This window comes from Pristiophorus japonicus, chromosome 8 (assembly GCF_044704955.1).
Source record: "Pristiophorus japonicus isolate sPriJap1 chromosome 8, sPriJap1.hap1, whole genome shotgun sequence".
In the NCBI taxonomy this organism is placed as follows: domain Eukaryota; kingdom Metazoa; phylum Chordata; class Chondrichthyes; family Pristiophoridae; genus Pristiophorus; species Pristiophorus japonicus.
In genome coordinates, this window is record NC_091984.1 from 158,862,154 (window position 1) to 158,882,544 (window position 20,391).

At 50.9% G+C, this 20,391-nt stretch overlaps 1 protein-coding gene across 1 annotated transcript in view; it reads right to left on the bottom strand.

Annotated features, from left to right (window-relative positions):
* LOC139268778 (vesicle-trafficking protein SEC22b) overlaps positions 1-20,391 on the bottom strand; it is a 35,879-nt gene that overhangs the window by 8,239 nt on the left and 7,249 nt on the right. The window contains exons 2-3 of the mRNA XM_070887461.1: positions 5,006-5,115; positions 3,690-3,850 (exon numbers count right to left, since the gene is read on the bottom strand). Of these exons, the coding sequence (XP_070743562.1) occupies positions 3,690-3,850; positions 5,006-5,115 (271 nt within the window). The remainder of the gene's footprint in view (positions 1-3,689; positions 3,851-5,005; positions 5,116-20,391) is intronic.

Here is a 20,391-nt window from a genome sequence, read left to right on the forward strand (position 1 = left end):
GAGGGAGAGGTTTCGGGGGACAGCTTTTTTGGAGGGAGAGGTTTCGGGGAGAGTTTATATGGAGAGGGGGGTTTTGGGGAGAGTTTATATGGAGGGAGAGGTTTCGGGGGACAGTTTTTTTGGAGGGAGAGGTTTCGGGGAGAGTTTATATGGAGAGGGCGGTTTCGGGGAGAGTTTATATGGAGGGCGAGGTTTCAGGGGACAGGTTTCGGGGAGAGTTTACATGGAGGGAGAGGTTATGGGCAGGGGAAAGGGTGGCAGTTTTAAAGGAGAGGCAAGAGGGTTAAACAAAATGGGGTATTTGAAGGAAGAGAAGCTGCCAGAGGAGGTGGTGAGGGACCAAGGTGCAAGTTGATGAGGGGTCACACCAGCACTGCGGCGGTTTGGATGTTAGGTGGTGCAAAGTATAGCCAGGAGAGATGGGGCAATGCCGAGACAGCAGCACGAGAACAGGGAAGGCAGCGGAGCAAGCTAAGCGGGCTCTTCCAGTGCTGGAACATTCTATGACTGTTTTATGTTTGTGGAGTTAGCTAGTACCACTTCTACTGGAAATATATCCATCTTATAATACTGTTACTTATTCACTTAGCTATTATTAAATAAATTCACCAGATAACCAAAATCGGAAACAAGATAGACTGACGACCTACAAATAGTTGATAAAGTAAAAACAGAAAGCATTTTATGTTTGTTCCCCCCCTGCATTTTACCAATGCTGTAGCTGGTAATCACAGATTGTGGAGACACTCAAGGTCACACGGAGTCAGTATTTGCCGATGAGTGATCAAAGATGTAACAGTCGAAAAATTGAGAGAGAAAACACCCCAGAAAATGCAACCATAGTCTTTCCCCACTGCTGGGGTAGAACTCACAAGTGACAAAGAGAAAGGTCAAATCAATGAGCAAAGCTGGTGTGTCCGAGGATATACAGGTGTGCCAACATGCACAAGGTTGTCTCAAACATTGAGTATGAGAGTCAGGTACTGTAGACAGCCAGCTCCAGTAATATTCTGCACCACACGGCCTTGAATGCACCGGAAGATCTGCCTGTTCTTCTCCAAAAAGTACAGTGGGATTACTAACATGCAGCTGAATCAAAAGTTCAAACATAGAAAATAGGTGCAGGAGTAGGCCATTCGGCCCTTTGAGCCTGCACCGCCATTCAATATGATCATGGCTGGTCATGCAACTTCAGTACCCCATTCCTGCTTTCTCTCCATACCCCTTGATCCTTTTAGCCATAAGGGCCACATCTAACTCCCTCTTGAATATATCTCATAAACTGGCCTCAACAACTCTCTGCAGTAGAGAATTGTACAGGTTCACAATTCTCATTGAAGAAGTTACTCCTCATCTCGGTCCTAAATGGCTTACCCCTTATCCTTAGACTGTGACCCCGGTTCTGGACTTCCCCAACATCAGGAACATTCTTCCTGCATCTAACCTGTCCAATCCCGTCAGAATTTTATATGTTTCTCTGAGATCCCCTCTCATCCTAAATTCCAGTAAATATAGGCCTAGTCGATCCACTCTTTCTTCATATGTCAGTCCTGCCATCCCAGGAATCAGTCTGGTGAACCTTTTCACTGCACTGGAATACTATACATTTTGCATTTGTCGCTGCTTCTGCCCTAATTATATGGCCAATGCTACTTGTGTAAAGTGAAGCACATTGACAGATTAAGGTACTTTGAGTAATAAATATTTTGTCGGGAAAAATGTAGATAGGTAGATCAAAGGAATACAAAATACTTTTGTCCTCAAATAAATCTGGCTGTTCTCAATTTTGCACTCTTGTCACATATCAGCATCTCAATGTTGCTCTAGTAATTTAATAAAAACAGCTTCCAGTTAACTATACAAAAAAGGCAGATTTGTTTTCAACATTGCGCTAATTTTCGACCTTACACAATCCTAACTACATGCAACTTTAATGTCTTGATGATCAGTACAATACAACACATCATGTTGGTGGTAACATTAAACTGCTTCAAAAAGGCTTAGTGTTTAAATTTAGGTCCCAAGAGGATGCTCAATTCATCGAAAATAATATCCTGTTTACTAATTTAGCAAGATAGCCAGTTACTGTTAAACAATTCTCTTCGTAATCTGTACTCAATGTACAGGCACAGTAATTCAGCCTTAACGAACCTGCCATCAGTAGGCGGCTGCACAGCAATAAAATTCTTTGCAACAGTCCTGCAGGAAAGCAATTTAAAGTAGTTTTTCATATTGCCTTTCTATTATTTTTGTTACACAAATCGTGTCAATCATAGGCAAACATAGAAAATAGGTGCAGGAGTAGGCCATTCGGCCCTTTGAGCCTGCACTGCCATTCAATATCATGGCTGATCATGCAACATCAGTACCCCACTCCTGCTTTCCCTCCATACCCCTTGATCCCTTTGGCCGTAAGGGCCATATCTAACTCCCTTTTGAATATATCTAACGAACTGGTCTCAACGACTTTCTGCGGTAGAGAATTCCACAGGTTAACCACTCTCTGAGTGAAGAAGTTTCTCTTCACCTCGGTCCTAAATGGACTACCCCTTATTCTTAGACTGTGCCCCTGGTTCTGGAACTCCCCAGCAACGGGAACATTCTTCCTACATCTAACTTGTCCAGTCCCGTCAGAATTTTATGTTTCTATGAGATCCCCTCTCATTCTTCTAAACTCCAGTGGATACAAGCCCAGTCGATCCAGTCTCTCCTCATAGGTCAGTCCTGCCATCCCGGGAATCAGTCTGGTGAACCTCAACACCATTCTACATCTCCCAGCACCGATCCCTGGGACACCCCATTCTACATCTCCCAGCACCGATCCCTGGGACACCCCACTCTACATCTCCCAGCACTGACCCCTGGGACACCCCACTCAGAATCACATTATTTCTCTGGCTCGTACCTACTGCTTTCTGTCTCAACCAGTTCATTATCCACCTCCAAATTTTACCCAGGATACCAGCGTCCTTCGCTGCTGTACAAGTTGCTCATGAGAGACTTAATGAAAGGCCCACACGCTCGAAGTGTGAAGCAGGGGACTTTCCAGCATCCACTGTGTAGGTTACTTCTTGAAAAACGCCAAAGAGTTTGGGCAGGCCTATCTGCGCATTCTGGACCAATGCTGGCTGCCAGCTATAGTTATACAGGTACTAAGGTACTAAGGTTCTCTCTCGATGACTGAATCCAACATTTTGCCTGTCTTACTGATGAAAACCGAAAGAGTCTGTACTTGTAGCTTTTTGCTTTGAATCCGATTGGCCCTCCGCTGTATTCACATATTCCGGCAGGATATCAGCATTGTGTAGATGTTGTCCCAATTTCACTTGGCACCCTTGGGTATAGTCTGTCACTCCCTGCAGATTACTTGGGTTTCAATCCCTTCTGTGTGAGTGAGGCAAGGTCATTAAACTTGCTTAGGTGGCAGCTACTACTGTCTCCCTATTGTACACTCTCAGGGGTAGTCATTTAGCCTGAGAAATACTTTTGGTTAATCCTCCATTTTGACTCTGTGTAAAGGCTTTCAATTGTCCTTATTGTTACCCCAGACTGATTATTTATAAACTCAGCTGAGGGCTTGGTGTCCACTGAGAGACCTTGAGTTTCCATCACCTGTCCTTGCAGGTGAGATGCAAAGGAGCTTGAGCGGCAATAAAAACAAAAGCAAGGCTTGTGAATTGTACACTCACCAAATTCAATGAAAGAGTAAGGCCGAGAGACTGTCGGCACCCGCTTGCCGTGCTGCTCATCGAACTCTGCCTGCAGGTCCTCCAGATATGCAAAAGCCAACTTCTTTGGATATGCTGCCTCGCACAAGACCAGGTAGCACACGCCCTTCTCTATCACATAGCTGTAAAAGAGAGACATTGTGCTAAAGGATCAGCCAGTAGGTGAAGTCTCAATTCCCGTTAAGACAAGACCTCTCGGACCACACGGCCTTGAATGCACTGGAAGATCTGCCTGCTCTTCTCCAAAAAGAACAGTGGGATTACCAACATGCGGCTGAATCAAAAGTTGAAACATAAAAACATAGAAAATAGGTGCAGGAGCAGGCCCTTCGGCCCTTCGAGCCTGTACCACCATTCAATAAGATCACGGCTGATCATGCAACTTCAGTACCCCATTCCTGCTTTCTCTCCATGACCCTTGATCCCTTTAGCCGTAAGGGCCATATTTAACTCCCTCTTGAATATATCTCACGAACTGGCATCAGCAACTCTCTGCGGTAGAGAATTCCACAGGTTCACAATTCTCAGTGAAGAAGTTTCTCCTCATGTTGGTCCTATATGGCTTACCCCTTATCCTTAGACTGTGAACTCTGGTTCTGGACTTCCCCAACATCGGGAACATTCTTGTTGCATCTAACCTGTCCAGTCCCGTCAGAATTTTATATGTTTCTATGAGATCCCCTCTCATTCTTCTAAACTCCAGTGAATACAGGCCCAGTCAATCCAGTCTTTCCTCATATGTCAGTCCCGCCATCCCGGGAATCAGTCAGGTGAACCTTCGCTGCACTCCCACAATAGCAAGAACGTCCTTCCTCAGATTAGGGGACCAAAACTGAACACAATATTCCTGTTGGAGATCCTCAGGCTAACATCTCATCCAAAAAGCACCCCTGACACTGGAACCCACCCTCACTTAACTGGGGGAGGCAGCGGGTCAATCCACAACCAGTTACTCCACCTCAAACTTCCAATCATAGAAACTCAACCTTTGTTTATACAGTATCGGACACTGCCTGTAAAACAGTGATTTATAGTGTCATATAAATGAAGTCAATGTGGTCTCTTGGACTAGCTGGGAGACTGTGTGGTCATGGAAGGCAGCATCAGTTCAGGTGTGACACCTTCCATACTTGAATAGCCAGATGACACGACCCCAAGGTTCATTTCCCCAGACGGGTTAGACACCCTTGGAGCTGTATTCCAGAATGAGTGAGTGACTCCAGAAGATGGGGAGAGGATACAAATCTGGTTGAATATCATGGAAGTGTACCACTTACTGGAAGGACATGGATCCTGCTTGCAGAGTACAGCGTGTGGGAGACTGCTCATTCAGCTTGCGGAACAGCTGTTTGGCCTGGTTCTGGTAATGCTGCAGATCTCGTCCAGACTGTAAGAAGCAAAATAATGTCTTGACCAAAGACTGGATAAAGGACAGGCGATTCAAAGAGTGACGGACTCCAACTCCCTGGATTAGTTGTTCTGAAGCACAATCAACACACCTCCCCACTCACTACATTATGCATACCCCACACCTCCCCACTCACTACATTATGCATTCCCCACTCACTACATTATGCATTCCCCACTCACTACATTATGCATTCCCCACACCTCCCCACTCACTACATTATGCATACCCCACACCTCCCCACTCACTACATTATGCATACCCCACACCTCCCCACTCACTACATTATGCATACCCCACACCTCCCCACTCACTACATTATGCATACCCTCGTACAATGAAAGTGAGCAAGATAACTGATACCCACACAGGGTTCGCGACATTTTCATATCCCGTCCTCTTAAACTGTGCTTTAGATACTTGGCAATGTCTGGACATAGGGATATAACTACGGAGTTGGGGAGACAGTGCTGGGATAAAAACAGAAAATGCTGGAAATCTCAGCAGGTCAGCAGCATCTGAACCATAGAAAATAGGTGCAGGAGTAGGCCATTCGGCCCTTCGAGCCTGCACCACCATTCAATATGATCATGGCTGATCATTCCCTCAGTACCCCTTTCCTGCTTTCTCTCCATATCCCTTGATCCCCTTAGCCGTAAGGGTCATATCTAACTCCCTCTTGAATAGATCCAATCTGTGGAGAGAAAAACAGGTTTCAGGTTGACGACCCTTCATCAGAACTGGTGAATGTTCGAAAAGAACACGTTCTGAAGGAGCACTGAAAGGGGGAGGGGAGGAAAGAACAAAAGGGAAGGTCTGTGATAAGGTGGGAGGCAGGAGAGACTAGAGAGACAAAAGGGATGATGAGCCAAATTGCAATGATAATAACAGAAGTTAGAAAAAGGTTAGTGTAGATAGGGTGTGAATGGCGAAATAATGACCAGCTGCCATTGGAGACAGAGAGAGAAAAAACAAGGGATCAGGGTGGGGGGGAAAGAGAGGGAGCCAAAAATGGGCAGAGGTTATATTCTGGAATTGTTGAACTCGATGTTGAGTCCAGAAGCTGTAAAGTGCCTAAACGAAAGATGAGGTGCTGTTCCTCGAGCTTGCGTTGAGCTTCATTGGAACAGTGTAGGAGGCCGAGAACGGAGAGGTCAGAGTGGGAATGGAACAGGGAATTAGAGTGACAGGCGACCGGAAGCGCAGGGTCACACTTACGGACTGAACGGAGTGCTGGAAGGTAGTGATTTAAGAGAAGAGTGAAGAGGAACGCGGGAGAGGGTTAGGGGACGAAGGGAGGAGGCGGGAGCAGGGGAGGGAGAGGTGAAGGGGACAGATGCATCTCTAATTCACTCCCAGTAATGATTATATACAATATGTATATCTCCAATTCACTCTCTGTTAAATAGAAACATAGAAAATAGGTGCAGGAGTAGGCCATTTGGCCCTTCGAGCCTGCACCACCATTCAATAAGATCATGGCTGATCATTCCTTCAGTACCCCTTTCCCACTTTCTCTTCATACTCCTTGATCCCTTCAGCCGTAAGGGCCATATCTAACTCCCTCTTGAATATATCCATTGAACTGACATCAACAACTCTCTGCGGCAGGGAATTCCACATGTTATCAACTCTCCGAGTGAAGAAGTTTCTCCTCATCTCAGTCCTAAATGGCCTACCCCTTATCCAAAGACTGTGTCCCCTGGTTCTGGACTTCCCCAACATCGGGAACATTCTTCCTGCATCTAATCTGTCCAGTCCCGTCAGAATTTTATATGTTTCTGAGATCCCCTCTCATCCTTCTAAACTCCAGTGAATACAGACCCAGTCGATCCAGTCTCTCCTCATATGTCAGTCCTGCCATCCCGGGAATCAGTCTGGTGAACCTTCACTGCACTCCCTCAATAGCAAGAACGTCCTTCCTCAGATTAGGAGACCAAAACTGAACACAATATTCCAGGTGAGGCCTCACCAAGGCCCTGTACAACTGCAGTAAGACCTCCCTGCTCCTATACTCAAATCCCCTAGCTATGAAGGCCAACATACCATTTGCCATCTTCACCGCCTGCTGTACCTGCATGCCAAGTTTCAATGACTGATGTACCATGACACCCAGGTCTCATTGCACCTCCCCTTTTCCTAATCTGCCGCCATTCAGATAATATTGTGTCTTCGTGTTTTTGCCACAAAAGTGGATAACCTCACATTTATCCATATTATACTGCAACTGCCATGCATTTGACCACTCACCTAACCTGTCCAAGTCACCCTGCAGCCTTTTAACGTCCTCCTCACGGCTCACACCGCCCAGCTTAGTGTCATCTCAAACTTGGAGATATTACACTCAATTCCCTCCTCCAAATCATGAATGTATATTGTAAATAGCTGGGGTCCCAGCACTGAGCCCTGCGACACCCCACTAGTCACTGCCTGCCATTCTGAAAAGGACCCATTTATCCCGACTCTCTGCTTCCTGTCTGCCAACCAGTTCTCTATCCACGTCAGTACATTACCCCCAATACCATGTGCTTTAATTTTGCACACCAATCTCGTGTGGGATCTTGTCAAAAGCCTTTTGAAAGTCCAAATACACCACATCCACTGATAATAACAGAAGTTAGAAAAAGGTTAGTGTAGATAGGGTGTGAATGGCGAAATAATGACCAGCTGCCATTGGAGACAGAGAGAGAAAAAACAAGGGATCAGGGTGGGGGGGAAAGAGAGGGAGCCAAAAATGGGCAGAGGTTATATTCTGGAATTGTTGAACTCGATGTTGAGTCCAGAAGCTGTAAAGTGCCTAAACGAAAGATGAGGTGCTGTTCCTCGAGCTTGCGTTGAGCTTCATTGGAACAGTGTAGGAGGCCGAGAACGGAGAGGTCAGAGTGGGAATGGAACAGGGAATTAGAGTGACAGGCGACCGGAAGCGCAGGGTCACACTTACGGACTGAACGGAGTGCTGGAAGGTAGTGATTTAAGAGAAGAGTGAAGAGGAACGCGGGAGAGGGTTAGGGGACGAAGGGAGGAGGCGGGAGCAGGGGAGGGAGAGGTGAAGGGGACAGATGCATCTCTAATTCACTCCCAGTAATGATTATATACAATATGTATATCTCCAATTCACTCTCTGTTAAATAGAAACATAGAAAATAGGTGCAGGAGTAGGCCATTTGGCCCTTCGAGCCTGCACCACCATTCAATAAGATCATGGCTGATCATTCCTTCAGTACCCCTTTCCCACTTTCTCTTCATACTCCTTGATCCCTTCAGCCGTAAGGGCCATATCTAACTCCCTCTTGAATATATCCATTGAACTGACATCAACAACTCTCTGCGGCAGGGAATTCCACATGTTATCAACTCTCCGAGTGAAGAAGTTTCTCCTCATCTCAGTCCTAAATGGCCTACCCCTTATCCAAAGACTGTGTCCCCTGGTTCTGGACTTCCCCAACATCGGGAACATTCTTCCTGCATCTAATCTGTCCAGTCCCGTCAGAATTTTATATGTTTCTGAGATCCCCTCTCATCCTTCTAAACTCCAGTGAATACAGACCCAGTCGATCCAGTCTCTCCTCATATGTCAGTCCTGCCATCCCGGGAATCAGTCTGGTGAACCTTCACTGCACTCCCTCAATAGCAAGAACGTCCTTCCTCAGATTAGGAGACCAAAACTGAACACAATATTCCAGGTGAGGCCTCACCAAGGCCCTGTACAACTGCAGTAAGACCTCCCTGCTCCTATACTCAAATCCCCTAGCTATGAAGGCCAACATACCATTTGCCATCTTCACCGCCTGCTGTACCTGCATGCCAAGTTTCAATGACTGATGTACCATGACACCCAGGTCTCATTGCACCTCCCCTTTTCCTAATCTGCCGCCATTCAGATAATATTGTGTCTTCGTGTTTTTGCCACAAAAGTGGATAACCTCACATTTATCCATATTATACTGCAACTGCCATGCATTTGACCACTCACCTAACCTGTCCAAGTCACCCTGCAGCCTTTTAACGTCCTCCTCACGGCTCACACCGCCCAGCTTAGTGTCATCTCAAACTTGGAGATATTACACTCAATTCCCTCCTCCAAATCATGAATGTATATTGTAAATAGCTGGGGTCCCAGCACTGAGCCCTGCGACACCCCACTAGTCACTGCCTGCCATTCTGAAAAGGACCCATTTATCCCGACTCTCTGCTTCCTGTCTGCCAACCAGTTCTCTATCCACGTCAGTACATTACCCCCAATACCATGTGCTTTAATTTTGCACACCAATCTCGTGTGGGATCTTGTCAAAAGCCTTTTGAAAGTCCAAATACACCACATCCACTGATTCTCCCTTGTCCACTCTACCAGTTACATCCTCAAAAAATTCTAGAAGATTTGTCAAGCAAGATTTCCCTTGCATAAATCCATGCTGACTTGGACCGATCCCGTCACTGTTTTCCAAATGTGCTGTGATTTAATCTTTAATAATTGATTCCAACATTTTCCCCACTACTGACCCGTTTTCTCTCTCCCTCCTTTCTTAAAAAGTGGTGTTACATTAGTTAGCCTCCAGTCCACAGGAACCGATCCAGAGTCAATAGACTGTTGGAAAATGATCACCAATGCATCCACTATTTCTAGGGCTACTTCTAGACTATCAGCCTTCAATCCCATCAATTTCCCGAACACAATTTCCAGGCTAATAAGGATTTCCCTTCAGTTCCTCCTTCCTACTAGACCCTCGGTCCCCTAGTATTTCTGGAAGGTTATTTGTGTCTTCCTTCGTGAAGACAGAACCAAAGTATTTGTTTAATTGGTCCGCCATTTTTTTGTTTCCCATTATCAATTCACCTGAATCTGACTGCAAGAGACCGACGTTTGTTTTCACTAATCTTTTTCTCTTCACATATCTATAGAAGCTTTTGCAGTCATATTTTATGTTGCCAGCAAGCTTCCTCTCATACTCTATTTTCCTCCTCCAAATTAAATCCTTTGTCCGCCTCTGCTGGATTACAAAATTCTCCCAGTCCTCAGGTTTGCTGTTTTTCTGGCCAATTTATATGCCTCTTTCTTGGATTTAACACTATCCTTAATTTCCCTTGTTAGCCACGATTGAGCCACTTTCCCCGTTTTATTTTTACTCCAGATAGGGATGTACAATTGTTGAAGTTCATCCATGTGATCTTTAAATGTTTGTCATTGCCTATCTACCATCAACCCTTTAAGTATCATTCGCCAGTCTATTCATAGAAAAAAAAAACAGGAACATAGAAAATAGGTGCAGGAGTAGGCCATTTGGCCCTTCGAACCTGCACCGCCATTCAACAAGATCATGGCTGATCACCCACCCCAGCACCTCCCCCGCACGCCCCCTCCACACCCCCCCAACCACAAGGACCACATCCAACTCCCACCCGAACACATCCAATGAACTGGCATCAACAATTCTCCGCAGCAGGGAACCCCACAGGCCAACAACTCCCCGAGTGAAGAAGTCTCTCCCAATCCCAGCCCCAAACAGCCCACCCCCCATCCCAAGAGCGTGGCCCCCCCCCCCCCCGGCTCTAGTCCCACCCAACACCGGGAACACTCCCCCAGCACCCAACCCGCCCCGTCAGAAAATGTGAGGTCATCCACCTTGGGGAAAAAAAACAGTAAAAGGGAATATTATTTGAATGGGGAGAAATTACAACATGCTGAGGTGCAGAGGGACCTGGGGGTCCTTATGCATGAATTTTTCGTAGCCAATCTTTCCAATTCTTTGTCAGATCATAAACACCAGAGGTCACCTTGCACACATCAAGGATCACTCTGCGCCAATGCTCTTAGCCAAAAGGCCGAGAGCCACTGCACCGTTCCTGGAAGTACTGCAATACCAGGTTCGTGCCATGGAGGTGGATGGGTCAGCAACCCCACACACCGAATCCCAAAAAGTTAGTTTGCAGGTGCAGCAGGTAATCAGGAAGGCGAATGGAATGTTGGCCTTCATTGCGAGAGCGATGGAGTACAAAAGCAGGGAGGACCTGCTGCAAATGTACAGGGTATTAGTGAGGCCGCACCTGGAGTACTGCGTGCAGTTTTGGTCACCTTACTTAAGGAAGGATATATTAGCTTTGGAGGGGGTACAGAGGCGATTCACTAGGCTGATTCCGGAGATGAGGGGATTACCTTATGATGATAGATTGAGTAGACTGGGTCTTTACTCGTTGGAGTTCAGAAGGATGAGAGGTGATCTTATAGAAACATTTAAAATAATGAAAGGGATAGACAAGATAGAGGCGGAGAGGTTGTTTCCACTGGTCGGGGAGACTAGAACTAGGGGGCACAGCCTCAAAATACGGGGGAGCCAATTTAAAACCGTGTTGAGAAGGAATTTCTTCTCCCAGAGGGTTGTGAATCTGCGGAATTCTCTTCCCAAGGAAGCAGTTGAGGCTAGCTCATTGAATGTATTCAAGTCACAGAAAGATAGATTTTTAAACAATAAGGGAATTAAGGGTTACGGGGAGCGGGCGGGTAAGTGGAGCTGAGTCCACAGCCAGATCAGCCGTGATCTTGTTGAATGGCGGAGCAGGCTCGAGGGGCTAGATGGCCTACTCCTGTTCCTAATTCTTATGTTCTTTTGTTCTATGTCCCGTCAGAATCCTTCCCAATTGCCAAACACCCCCGGATGTCGAGCCCCCAGCCCCAGCCACCCCGGAGTCACGCCCCCGCGACGCCAACCACACCACATCCACCATCTGCACAGTCAACCCGTCCACCCCACTATGAACACTCCCTGCACCGAGGCACAGAGCCCCCAGGCCCGCCCCTGCAACGCCCCCCCCAGACCTCCGCTGCAATGTGGCCCCTCCTGTCCCCCGCCCTGGGTTTCTCCGTCCCCCACCTACACCACTCTCCCCTCCATCCCCCGCCACCGTCTTCCCTCAGCCACCCCGCACAGGCTCCCATCTTGGGGGCGGTAACCTTCTGGGGCAGGGAATTTCAGCCCCCAGCGTGGAAGTCCTGCTCCCGCCGCAGAATTGGCCTTACCACCCCTCAATGGAAGCGGAGTGCAATTTCCCACACGCCACTTCCTTTGGGGGGCTGTTACCGGGACACGACTGGATGCTCCTGTGAGAGTTTGAACTGGTGCCCTCCACTCTCTCTCCTGTGACAGTGGGAACTGGTGCTCTCCACTCTCTGTCCTGTGACAGTGGGAACTGGTGCTCTCCACTCTCCCGTCCTGTGACAGTGGGAACTGGTGCTCTCCACTCTCTGTCCTGTGACAGTTGGAACTGGTGCTCTCCACTCTCTGTCCTGTGACAGTTTGAACTGGTGCTCTCCACTCTCCCGTCCTGTGACAGTGGGAACTGGTGCTCTCCACTCTCTGTCCTGTGACAGTGGGAACTGGTGCTCTCCACTCTCCCGTCCTGTGACAGTGGGAACTGGTGCTCTCCACTCTCTGTCCTGTGACAGTTGGAACTGGTGCTCTCCACTCTCTGTCCTGTGACAGTTTGAACTGGTGCTCTCCACTCTCCCGTCCTGTGACAGTGGGAACTGGTGCTCTCCACTCTCTGTCCTGTGACAGTGGGAACTGGTGCTCTCCACTCTCCCGTCCTGTGACAGTGGGAACTGGTGCTCTCCACTCTCTGTCCTGTGACAGTTGGAACTGGTGCTCTCCACTCTCTCTCCTGTGACAGTGGGAACTGGTGCTCTCCACTCTCTGTCTTGTGACAGTTGGAACTGGTGCCCTCCAATCTCCCGTCCTGTGACAGTTGGAACTGGTGCTCTCCACTCTCCCGTCCTGCGACAGTGGGAACTGGTGCTCTCCACTCTCTGTCCTGTGACAGTGGGAACTGGTGCTCTCCACTCTCCCGTCCTGTGACAGTGGGAACTGGTGCTCTCCACTCTCTGTCCTGTGACAGTTGGAACTGGTGCTCTCCACTCTCCCGTCCTGTGACAGTGGGAACTGGTGCTCTCCACTCTCTGTCCTGTGACAGTTGGAACTGGTGCTCTCCACTCTCTGTCCTGTGACTGTTGGAACTGGTGCTCTCCACTCTCCCGTCCTGTGACAGTTGGAACTGGTGCTCTCCACTCTCTGTCCTGTGACAGTGTGAACTGGTGCTCTCCACTCTCTGTCCTGTGACAGTTGGAACTGGTGCTCTCCACTCTCTGTCCTGTGACAGTGGGAACTGGTGCTCTCCACTCTATCTCCTGTGACAGTGGGAACTGGTGCTCTCCACTTTCTGTCCTGTGACAGTGGGAACTGGTGCTCTCCACTCTCTGTCCTGTGACAGTGGGAACTGGTGCTCCCCACTCTCCCGTCCTGTGACAGTTGGAACTGGTGCTCTCCAATCTCTGTCCTGTGACAGTTTGAACTGGTGCTCTCCACTCTCTGTCCTGTGACAGTGGGAACTGGTGCTCTCCACTCTCCCGTCCTGTGACAGTGGGAACTGGTGCTCTCCACTCTCTGTCCTGTGACAGTGGGAACTGGTGCTCTCCACTCTCTGTCCTGTGACAGTTGGAACTGGTGCTCTCCACTCTCCCGTCCTGTGACAGTTGGAATTTGTGCTCTCCACTCTCTGTCCTGTGACAGTGGGAACTGGTGCTCTCCACTCTCCCATCCTGTGACAGTGGGAACTGGTGCTCTCCACTCTCTGTCCTGTGACAGTGGGAACTGTTGCTCCCCACTCTCTGTCCTGTGACAGTGGGAACTGGTGCTCTCCACTCTCCCGTCCTGTGACAGTGGGAACTGGTGCTCTCCACTCTCCCGTCCTGTGACAGTGGGAACTGGTGCTCTCCACTCTCTCTCCTGTGACAGTTGGAACTGGTGCTCTCCACTCTCTGTCCTGTGACAGTTGGAACTGGTGCTCCCCACTCTCTGTCCTGTGACAGTTGGAACTGGTGCTCTCCACTCTCTGTCCTGTGACAGTGGGAACTGGTGCTCTCCACTCTCTGTCCTGTGACAGTGGGAACTGGTGCTCTCCACTCTCTGTCCTGTGACAGTGGGAACTGGTGCTCTCCACTCTCCCGTCCTGTGACAGTGGGAACTGGTGCTCCCCACTCTCTGTCCTGTGACAGTTGGAACTGGTGCTCTCCACTCTCTGTCCTGTGACAGTGGGAACTGGTGCTCTCCACTCTCTGTCCTGTGACAGTGGGAACTGGTGCTCTCCACTCTCTGTCCTGTGACAGTGGGAACTGGTGCTCTCCACTCTCCCGTCCTGTGACAGTGGGAACTGGTGCTTTCCACTCTCTGTCCTGTGACAGTGGGAACTGGTGCTCTCCACTCTCCCGTCCTGTGACAGTTGGAACTGGTGCTCTCCACTCTCTCTCCTGTGACAGTGGGAACTGGTGCTCTCCACTCTCTGTCCTGTGACAGTGGGAACTGGTGCTCTCCACTCTCTGTCCTGTGACAGTGGGAACTGGTGCTCTCCACTCTCTGTCCTGTGACAGTGGGAACTGGTGCTCTCCACTCTCTGTCCTGTGACAGTGGGAACTGGTGCTCTCCACTCTGTGTCCTGTGACAGTGGGAACTGGTGCTCTCCACTCTGTGTCCTGTGACAGTTGGAACTGGTGCTCTTCACTTTTTTTCCTGTGACAGTGGGAACTGGTGCTCTCCACTCTCTCCTGTGACAGTGGGAACTGGTGCTCTCCACTCTCTCTCCTGTGACAGTGGGAACTGGTGCTCTCCACTCTCTGTCCTGTGACAGTGGGAACTGGTGCTCTCCACTCTCCCGTCCTGTGACAGTGGGAACTGGTGCTCTCCACTCTCGGTCCTGTGACAGTTGGAACTGGTGCTCTCCACTCTCTGTCCTGTGACAGTGGGAACTGGTGCTCTCCACTCTCTGTCCTGTGACAGTGGGAACTGGTGCTCTCCACTCTCCCGTCCTGCGACAGTGGGAACTGGTGCTCTCCACTCTCTGTCCTGCGACAGTGGGAACTGGTGCTCTCCACTCTCCCGTCCTGTGACAGTGGGAACTGGTGCTCTCCACTCTCTGTCCTGTGACAGTGGGAACTGGTGCTCTCCACTCTCCCGTCCTGTGACAGTGGGAACTGGTGCTCTCCACTCTCCCGTCCTGTGACAGTTGGAACTGGTGCTCTCCACTCTCTGTCCTGTGACAGTGGGAACTGGTGCTCTCCACTCTCCCGTCCTGTGACAGTGGGAACTGGTGCTCTCCACTCTGTGTCCTGTGACAGTTGGAACTGGTGCTCTCCACTCTCTCTCCTGTGACAGTTGGAACTGGTGCTCTCCACTCTCTGTCCTGTGACAGTGGGAACTGGTGCTCTCCAGTCTCTGTCCTGTGACAGTGGGAACTGGTGCTCTCCACTCTCTGTCCTGTGACAGTTGGAACTGGTGCTCTCCACTCTCTGTCCTGTGACAGTGGGAACTGGTGCTCTCCACTCTCTGTCCTGTGACAGTGGGAACTGGTGCTCTCCACTCTCTGTCCTGTGACAGTGGGAACTGGTGCTCTCCACTCTCCCGTCCTGTGACAGTGGGAACTGGTGCTCTCCACTCTCTGTCCTGTGACAGTTGGAACTGGTGCTCTCTACTCTCTGTCCTGTGACAGTGGGAACTGGTGCTCTCCACTCTCTCTCCTGTGACAGTTGGAACTGGTGCTCTCCACTCTCTGTCCTGTGACAATGGGAACTGGTGCTCTCCACTCTCTGTCCTGTGACAGTGGGAACTGGTGCTCTCCACTCTCTCTCCTGTGACAGTTGGAACTGGTGCTCTCCACTCTCTGTCCTGTGACAGTTGGAACTGGTGCTCTCCACTCTCTGTCCTGTGACAGTGGGAACTGGTGCTCTCCACTCTCTGTCCTGTGACAGTGGGAACTGGTGCTCTCCACTCTCCCGTCCTGTGACAGTTGGAACTGGTGCTCTCCACTCTCTCTCCTGGTGACAGTTGGAACTGGTGCTCTCCACTCTCCCCTCCTGTGACAGTTGGAACTGGTGCTCTCCACTCTCTGTCCTGTGACAGTGGGAACTGGTGCTCTCCACTCTCTGTCCTGTGACAGTTGGAACTGGTGCTCTCCACTCTCCCGTCCTGTGACAGTTGGAACTGGTGCTCTCCACTCTCTGTCCTGTGACAGTTGGAACTGGTGCTCTCCACTCTCCCCTCCTGTGACAGTTGGAACTGGTGCTCTCCACTCTCCCGTCCTGTGACAGTTGGAACTGGTGCTCTCCACTCTCCCGTCCTGTGACAGTGGGAACTGGTGCTCTCCACTCTCTGTCCTGTGACAGTGGGAACTGGTGCTCTCCACTCTCCCGTCCTGTGACAGTTGGAACTGGTGCTCTCCACTCTCTGTCCTGTGACAGTGGGAACTGGTGCTCTCCACTCTCTGTCCTGTGACAGTTGGAACTGGTGCTCTCCACTCTCCCCTCCTGTGACAGTTGGAACTGGTGCTCTCCACTCTCCCGTCCTGTGACAGTGGGAACTGGTGCTCTCCACTCTCTGTCCTGTGACAGTGGGAACTGGTGCTCTCCACTCTCTGTCCTGTGACAGTGGGAACTGGTGCTCTCCACTCTCTGTCCTGTGACAGTTGGAACTGGTGCTCTCCACTCTCTGTCCTGTGACAGTGGGAACTGGTGCTCTCCACTCTCTGTCCTGTGACAGTGGGAACTGGTGCTCTCCACTCTCTGTCCTGTGACAGTTGGAACTGGTGCTCTCCACTCTCCCCTCCTGTGACAGTGGGAACTGGTGCTCTCCACTCTCCCGTCCTGTGACAGTGGGAACTGGTGCTCTCCACTCTCCCGTCCTGTGACAGTTGGAACTGGTGCTCTCCACTCTCCCGTCCTGTGACAGTTGGAACGGGTGCTCTCCACTCTCGGTCCTGTGACAGTTGGAACTGGTGCTCTCCACTCTCCCGTCCTGTGACAGTTGGAACTGGTGCTCTCCACTCTCTCTCCTGTGACAGTTGGAACTGGTGCTCTCCACTCTCCCGTCCTGTGACAGTGGGAACTGGTGCTCTCCACTCTCTGTCCTGTGACAGTGGGAACTGGTGCTCTCCACTCTCCCGTCCTGTGACAGTGGGAACTGGTGCTCTCCACTGTCCCGTCCTGTGACAGTGGGAACTGGTGCTCTCCACTGTCCCGTCCTGTGACAGTTGGAACTGGTGCTCTCCACTGTCCCGTCCTGTGACAGTTGGAACTGGTGCTCTCCACTCTCCCGTCCTGTGACAGTGGGAACTGGTGCTCTCCACTGTCCCGTCCTGTGACAGTTGGAACTGGTGCTCTCCACTCTCTGTCCTGTGACAGTGGGAACTGGTGCTCTCCACTCTCCCGTCCTGTGACAGTGGGAACTGGTGCTCTCCACTCTGTGTCCTGTGACAGTTGGAACTGGTGCTCTCCACTCTCTCTCCTGTGACAGTTGGAACTGGTGCTCTCCACTCTCTGTCCTGTGACAGTGGGAACTGGTGCTCTCCAGTCTCTGTCCTGTGAGAGTGGGAACTGGTGCTCTCCACTCTCTGTCCTGTGACAGTTGGAACTGGTGCTCTCCACTCTCTGTCCTGTGACAGTGGGAACTGGTGCTCTCCACTCTCTGTCCTGTGACAGTGGGAACTGGTGCTCTCCACTCTCTGTCCTGTGACAGTGGGAACTGGTGCTCTCCACTCTCCCGTCCTGTGACAGTGGGAACTGGTGCTCTCCACTCTCTGTCCTGTGACAGTTGGAACTGGTGCTCTCCACTCTCTGTCCTGTGACAGTGGGAACTGGTGCTCTCCACTCTCTCTCCTGTGACAGTTGGAACTGGTGCTCTCCACTCTCTGTCCTGTGACAATGGGAACTGGTGCTCTCCACTCTCTGTCCTGTGACAGTGGGAACTGGTGCTCTCCACTCTCTCTCCTGTGACAGTTGGAACTGGTGCTCTCCACTCTCTGTCCTGTGACAGTTGGAACTGGTGCTCTCCACTCTCTGTCCTGTGACAGTGGGAACTGGTGCTCTCCACTCTCTCTCCTGTGACAGTTGGAACTGGTGCTCTCCACTCTCTGTCCTGTGACAATGGGAACTGGTGCTCTCCACTCTCTGTCCTGTGACAGTGGGAACTGGTGCTCTCCACTCTCTCTCCTGTGACAGTTGGAACTGGTGCTCTCCACTCTCTCTCCTGTGACAGTTGGAACTGGTGCTCTCCACTCTCCCCTCCTGTGACAGTTGGAACTGGTGCTCTCCACTCTCCCGTCCTGTGACAGTGGGAACTGGTGCTCTCCACTCTCTGTCCTGTGACAATGGGAACTGGTGCTCTCCACTCTCTGTCCTGTGACAGTGGGAACTGGTGCTCTCCACTCTCTCTCCTGTGACAGTTGGAACTGGTGCTCTCCACTCTCTCTCCTGTGACAGTTGGAACTGGTGCTCTCCACTCTCCCCTCCTGTGACAGTTGGAACTGGTGCTCTCCACTCTCTGTCCTGTGACAGTGGGAACTGGTGCTCTCCACTCTCCCGTCCTGTGACAGTTGGAACTGGTGCTCTCCACTCTCTGTCCTGTGACAGTGGGAACTGGTGCTCTCCACTCTCCTGTCCTGTGACAGTGGGAACTGGTGCTCTCCACTCTCTCTCCTGTGACAGTGGGAACTGGTGCTCTCCACTCTCTGTCCTGTGACAGTTGGAACTGGTGCTCTCCACTCTCCCCTCCTGTGACAGTTGGAACTGGTGCTCTCCACTCTCTGTCCTGTGACAGTGGGAACTGGTGCTCTCCACTCTCTCTCCTGTGACAGTTGGAACTGGTGCTCTCCACTCTCCCGTCCTGTGACAGTTGGAACTGGTGCTCTCCACTCTCCGTCCTGTGACAGTTGAACTGGTGCTCTCCACTCTCTGTCCTGTGACAGTTGGAACTGGTGCTCTCCACTCTCTCTCCTGTGACAGTGGGAACTGGTGCTCTCCACTCTCTGTCCTGTGACAGTGGGAACTGGTGCTCTCCACTCTCCCGTCCTGTGACAGTTGGAACTGGTGCTCTCCACTCTCTGTCCTGTGACAGTTGGAACTGGTGCTCTCCACTCTCCCGTCCTGTGACAGTTGGAACTGGTGCTCTCCACTCTCGGTCCTGTGACAGTTGGAACTGGTGCTCTCCACTCTCCCGTCCTGCGACAGTTGGAACTGGTGCTCGCCACTCTCTGTCCTGTGACAGTTGGAACTGGTGCTCTCCACTCTCCCGTCCTGTGACAGTTGGAACTGGTGCTCTCCACTCTCTGTCCTGTGACAGTTGGAACTGGTGCTCTCCACTCTCTATCCTGTGACAGTTGGAACTGGTGCTCTCCACTCTCTCTCCTGTGACAGTTGGAACTGGTGCTCTCCACTCTCCCGTCCTGTGACAGTGGGAACTGGTGCTCTCCACTCTCTGTCCTGTGACAGTTGGAACTGGTGCTCTCCACTCTCCCGTCCTGTGACAGTTGGAACTGGTGCTCTCCACTCTCTGTCCTGTGACAGTTGGAACTGGTGCTCTCCACTCTCTATCCTGTGACAGTGGGAACTGGTGCTCTCCACTCTCTCTCCTGTGACAGTTGGAACTGGTGCTCTCCACTCTCCCGTCCTGTGACAGTTGGAACTGGTGCTCTCCACTCTCCCGTCCTGTGACAGTTGGAACTGGTGCTCTCCACTCTCCCGTCCTGTGACAGTGGGAACTGGTGCTCTCCACTCTCTGTCCTGTGACAGTTGGAACTGGTGCTCTCCACTCTCCCGTCCTGTGACAGTGGGAACTGGTGCTCTCCACTCTCCCGTCCTGTGACAGTTGGAACTGGTGCTCTCCACTCTCCCCTCCTGTGACAGTTGGAACTGGTGCTCTCCACTCTCCCGTCCTGTGACAGTTGGAACGGGTGCTCTCCACTCTCCCGTCCTGTGACAGTTGGAACTGGTGCTCTCCACTCTCCCGTCCTGTGACAGTTGGAACTGGTGCTCTCCACTCTCTCTCCTGTGACAGTGGGAACTGGTGCTCTCCACTCTCTCTCCTGTGACAGTGGGAACTGGTGCTCTCCACTCTCCCGTCCTGTGACAGTGGGAACTGGTGCTCTCCACTCTCTGTCCTGTGACAGTTGGAACTGGTGCTCTCCACTCTCTCTCCTGTGACAGTTGGAACTGGTGCTCTCCACTCTCCCGTCCTGTGACAGTTGGAACGGGTGCTCTCCACTCTCTGTCCTGTGACAATGGGAACTGGTGCTCTCCACTCTCTGTCCTGTGACAGTGGGAACTGGTGCTCTCCACTCTCTGTCCTGTGACAGTGGGAACTGGTGCTCTCCACTCTCTGTCCTGTGACAGTGGGAACTGGTGCTCTCCACTCTCTGTCCTGTGACAGTGGGAACTGGTGCTCT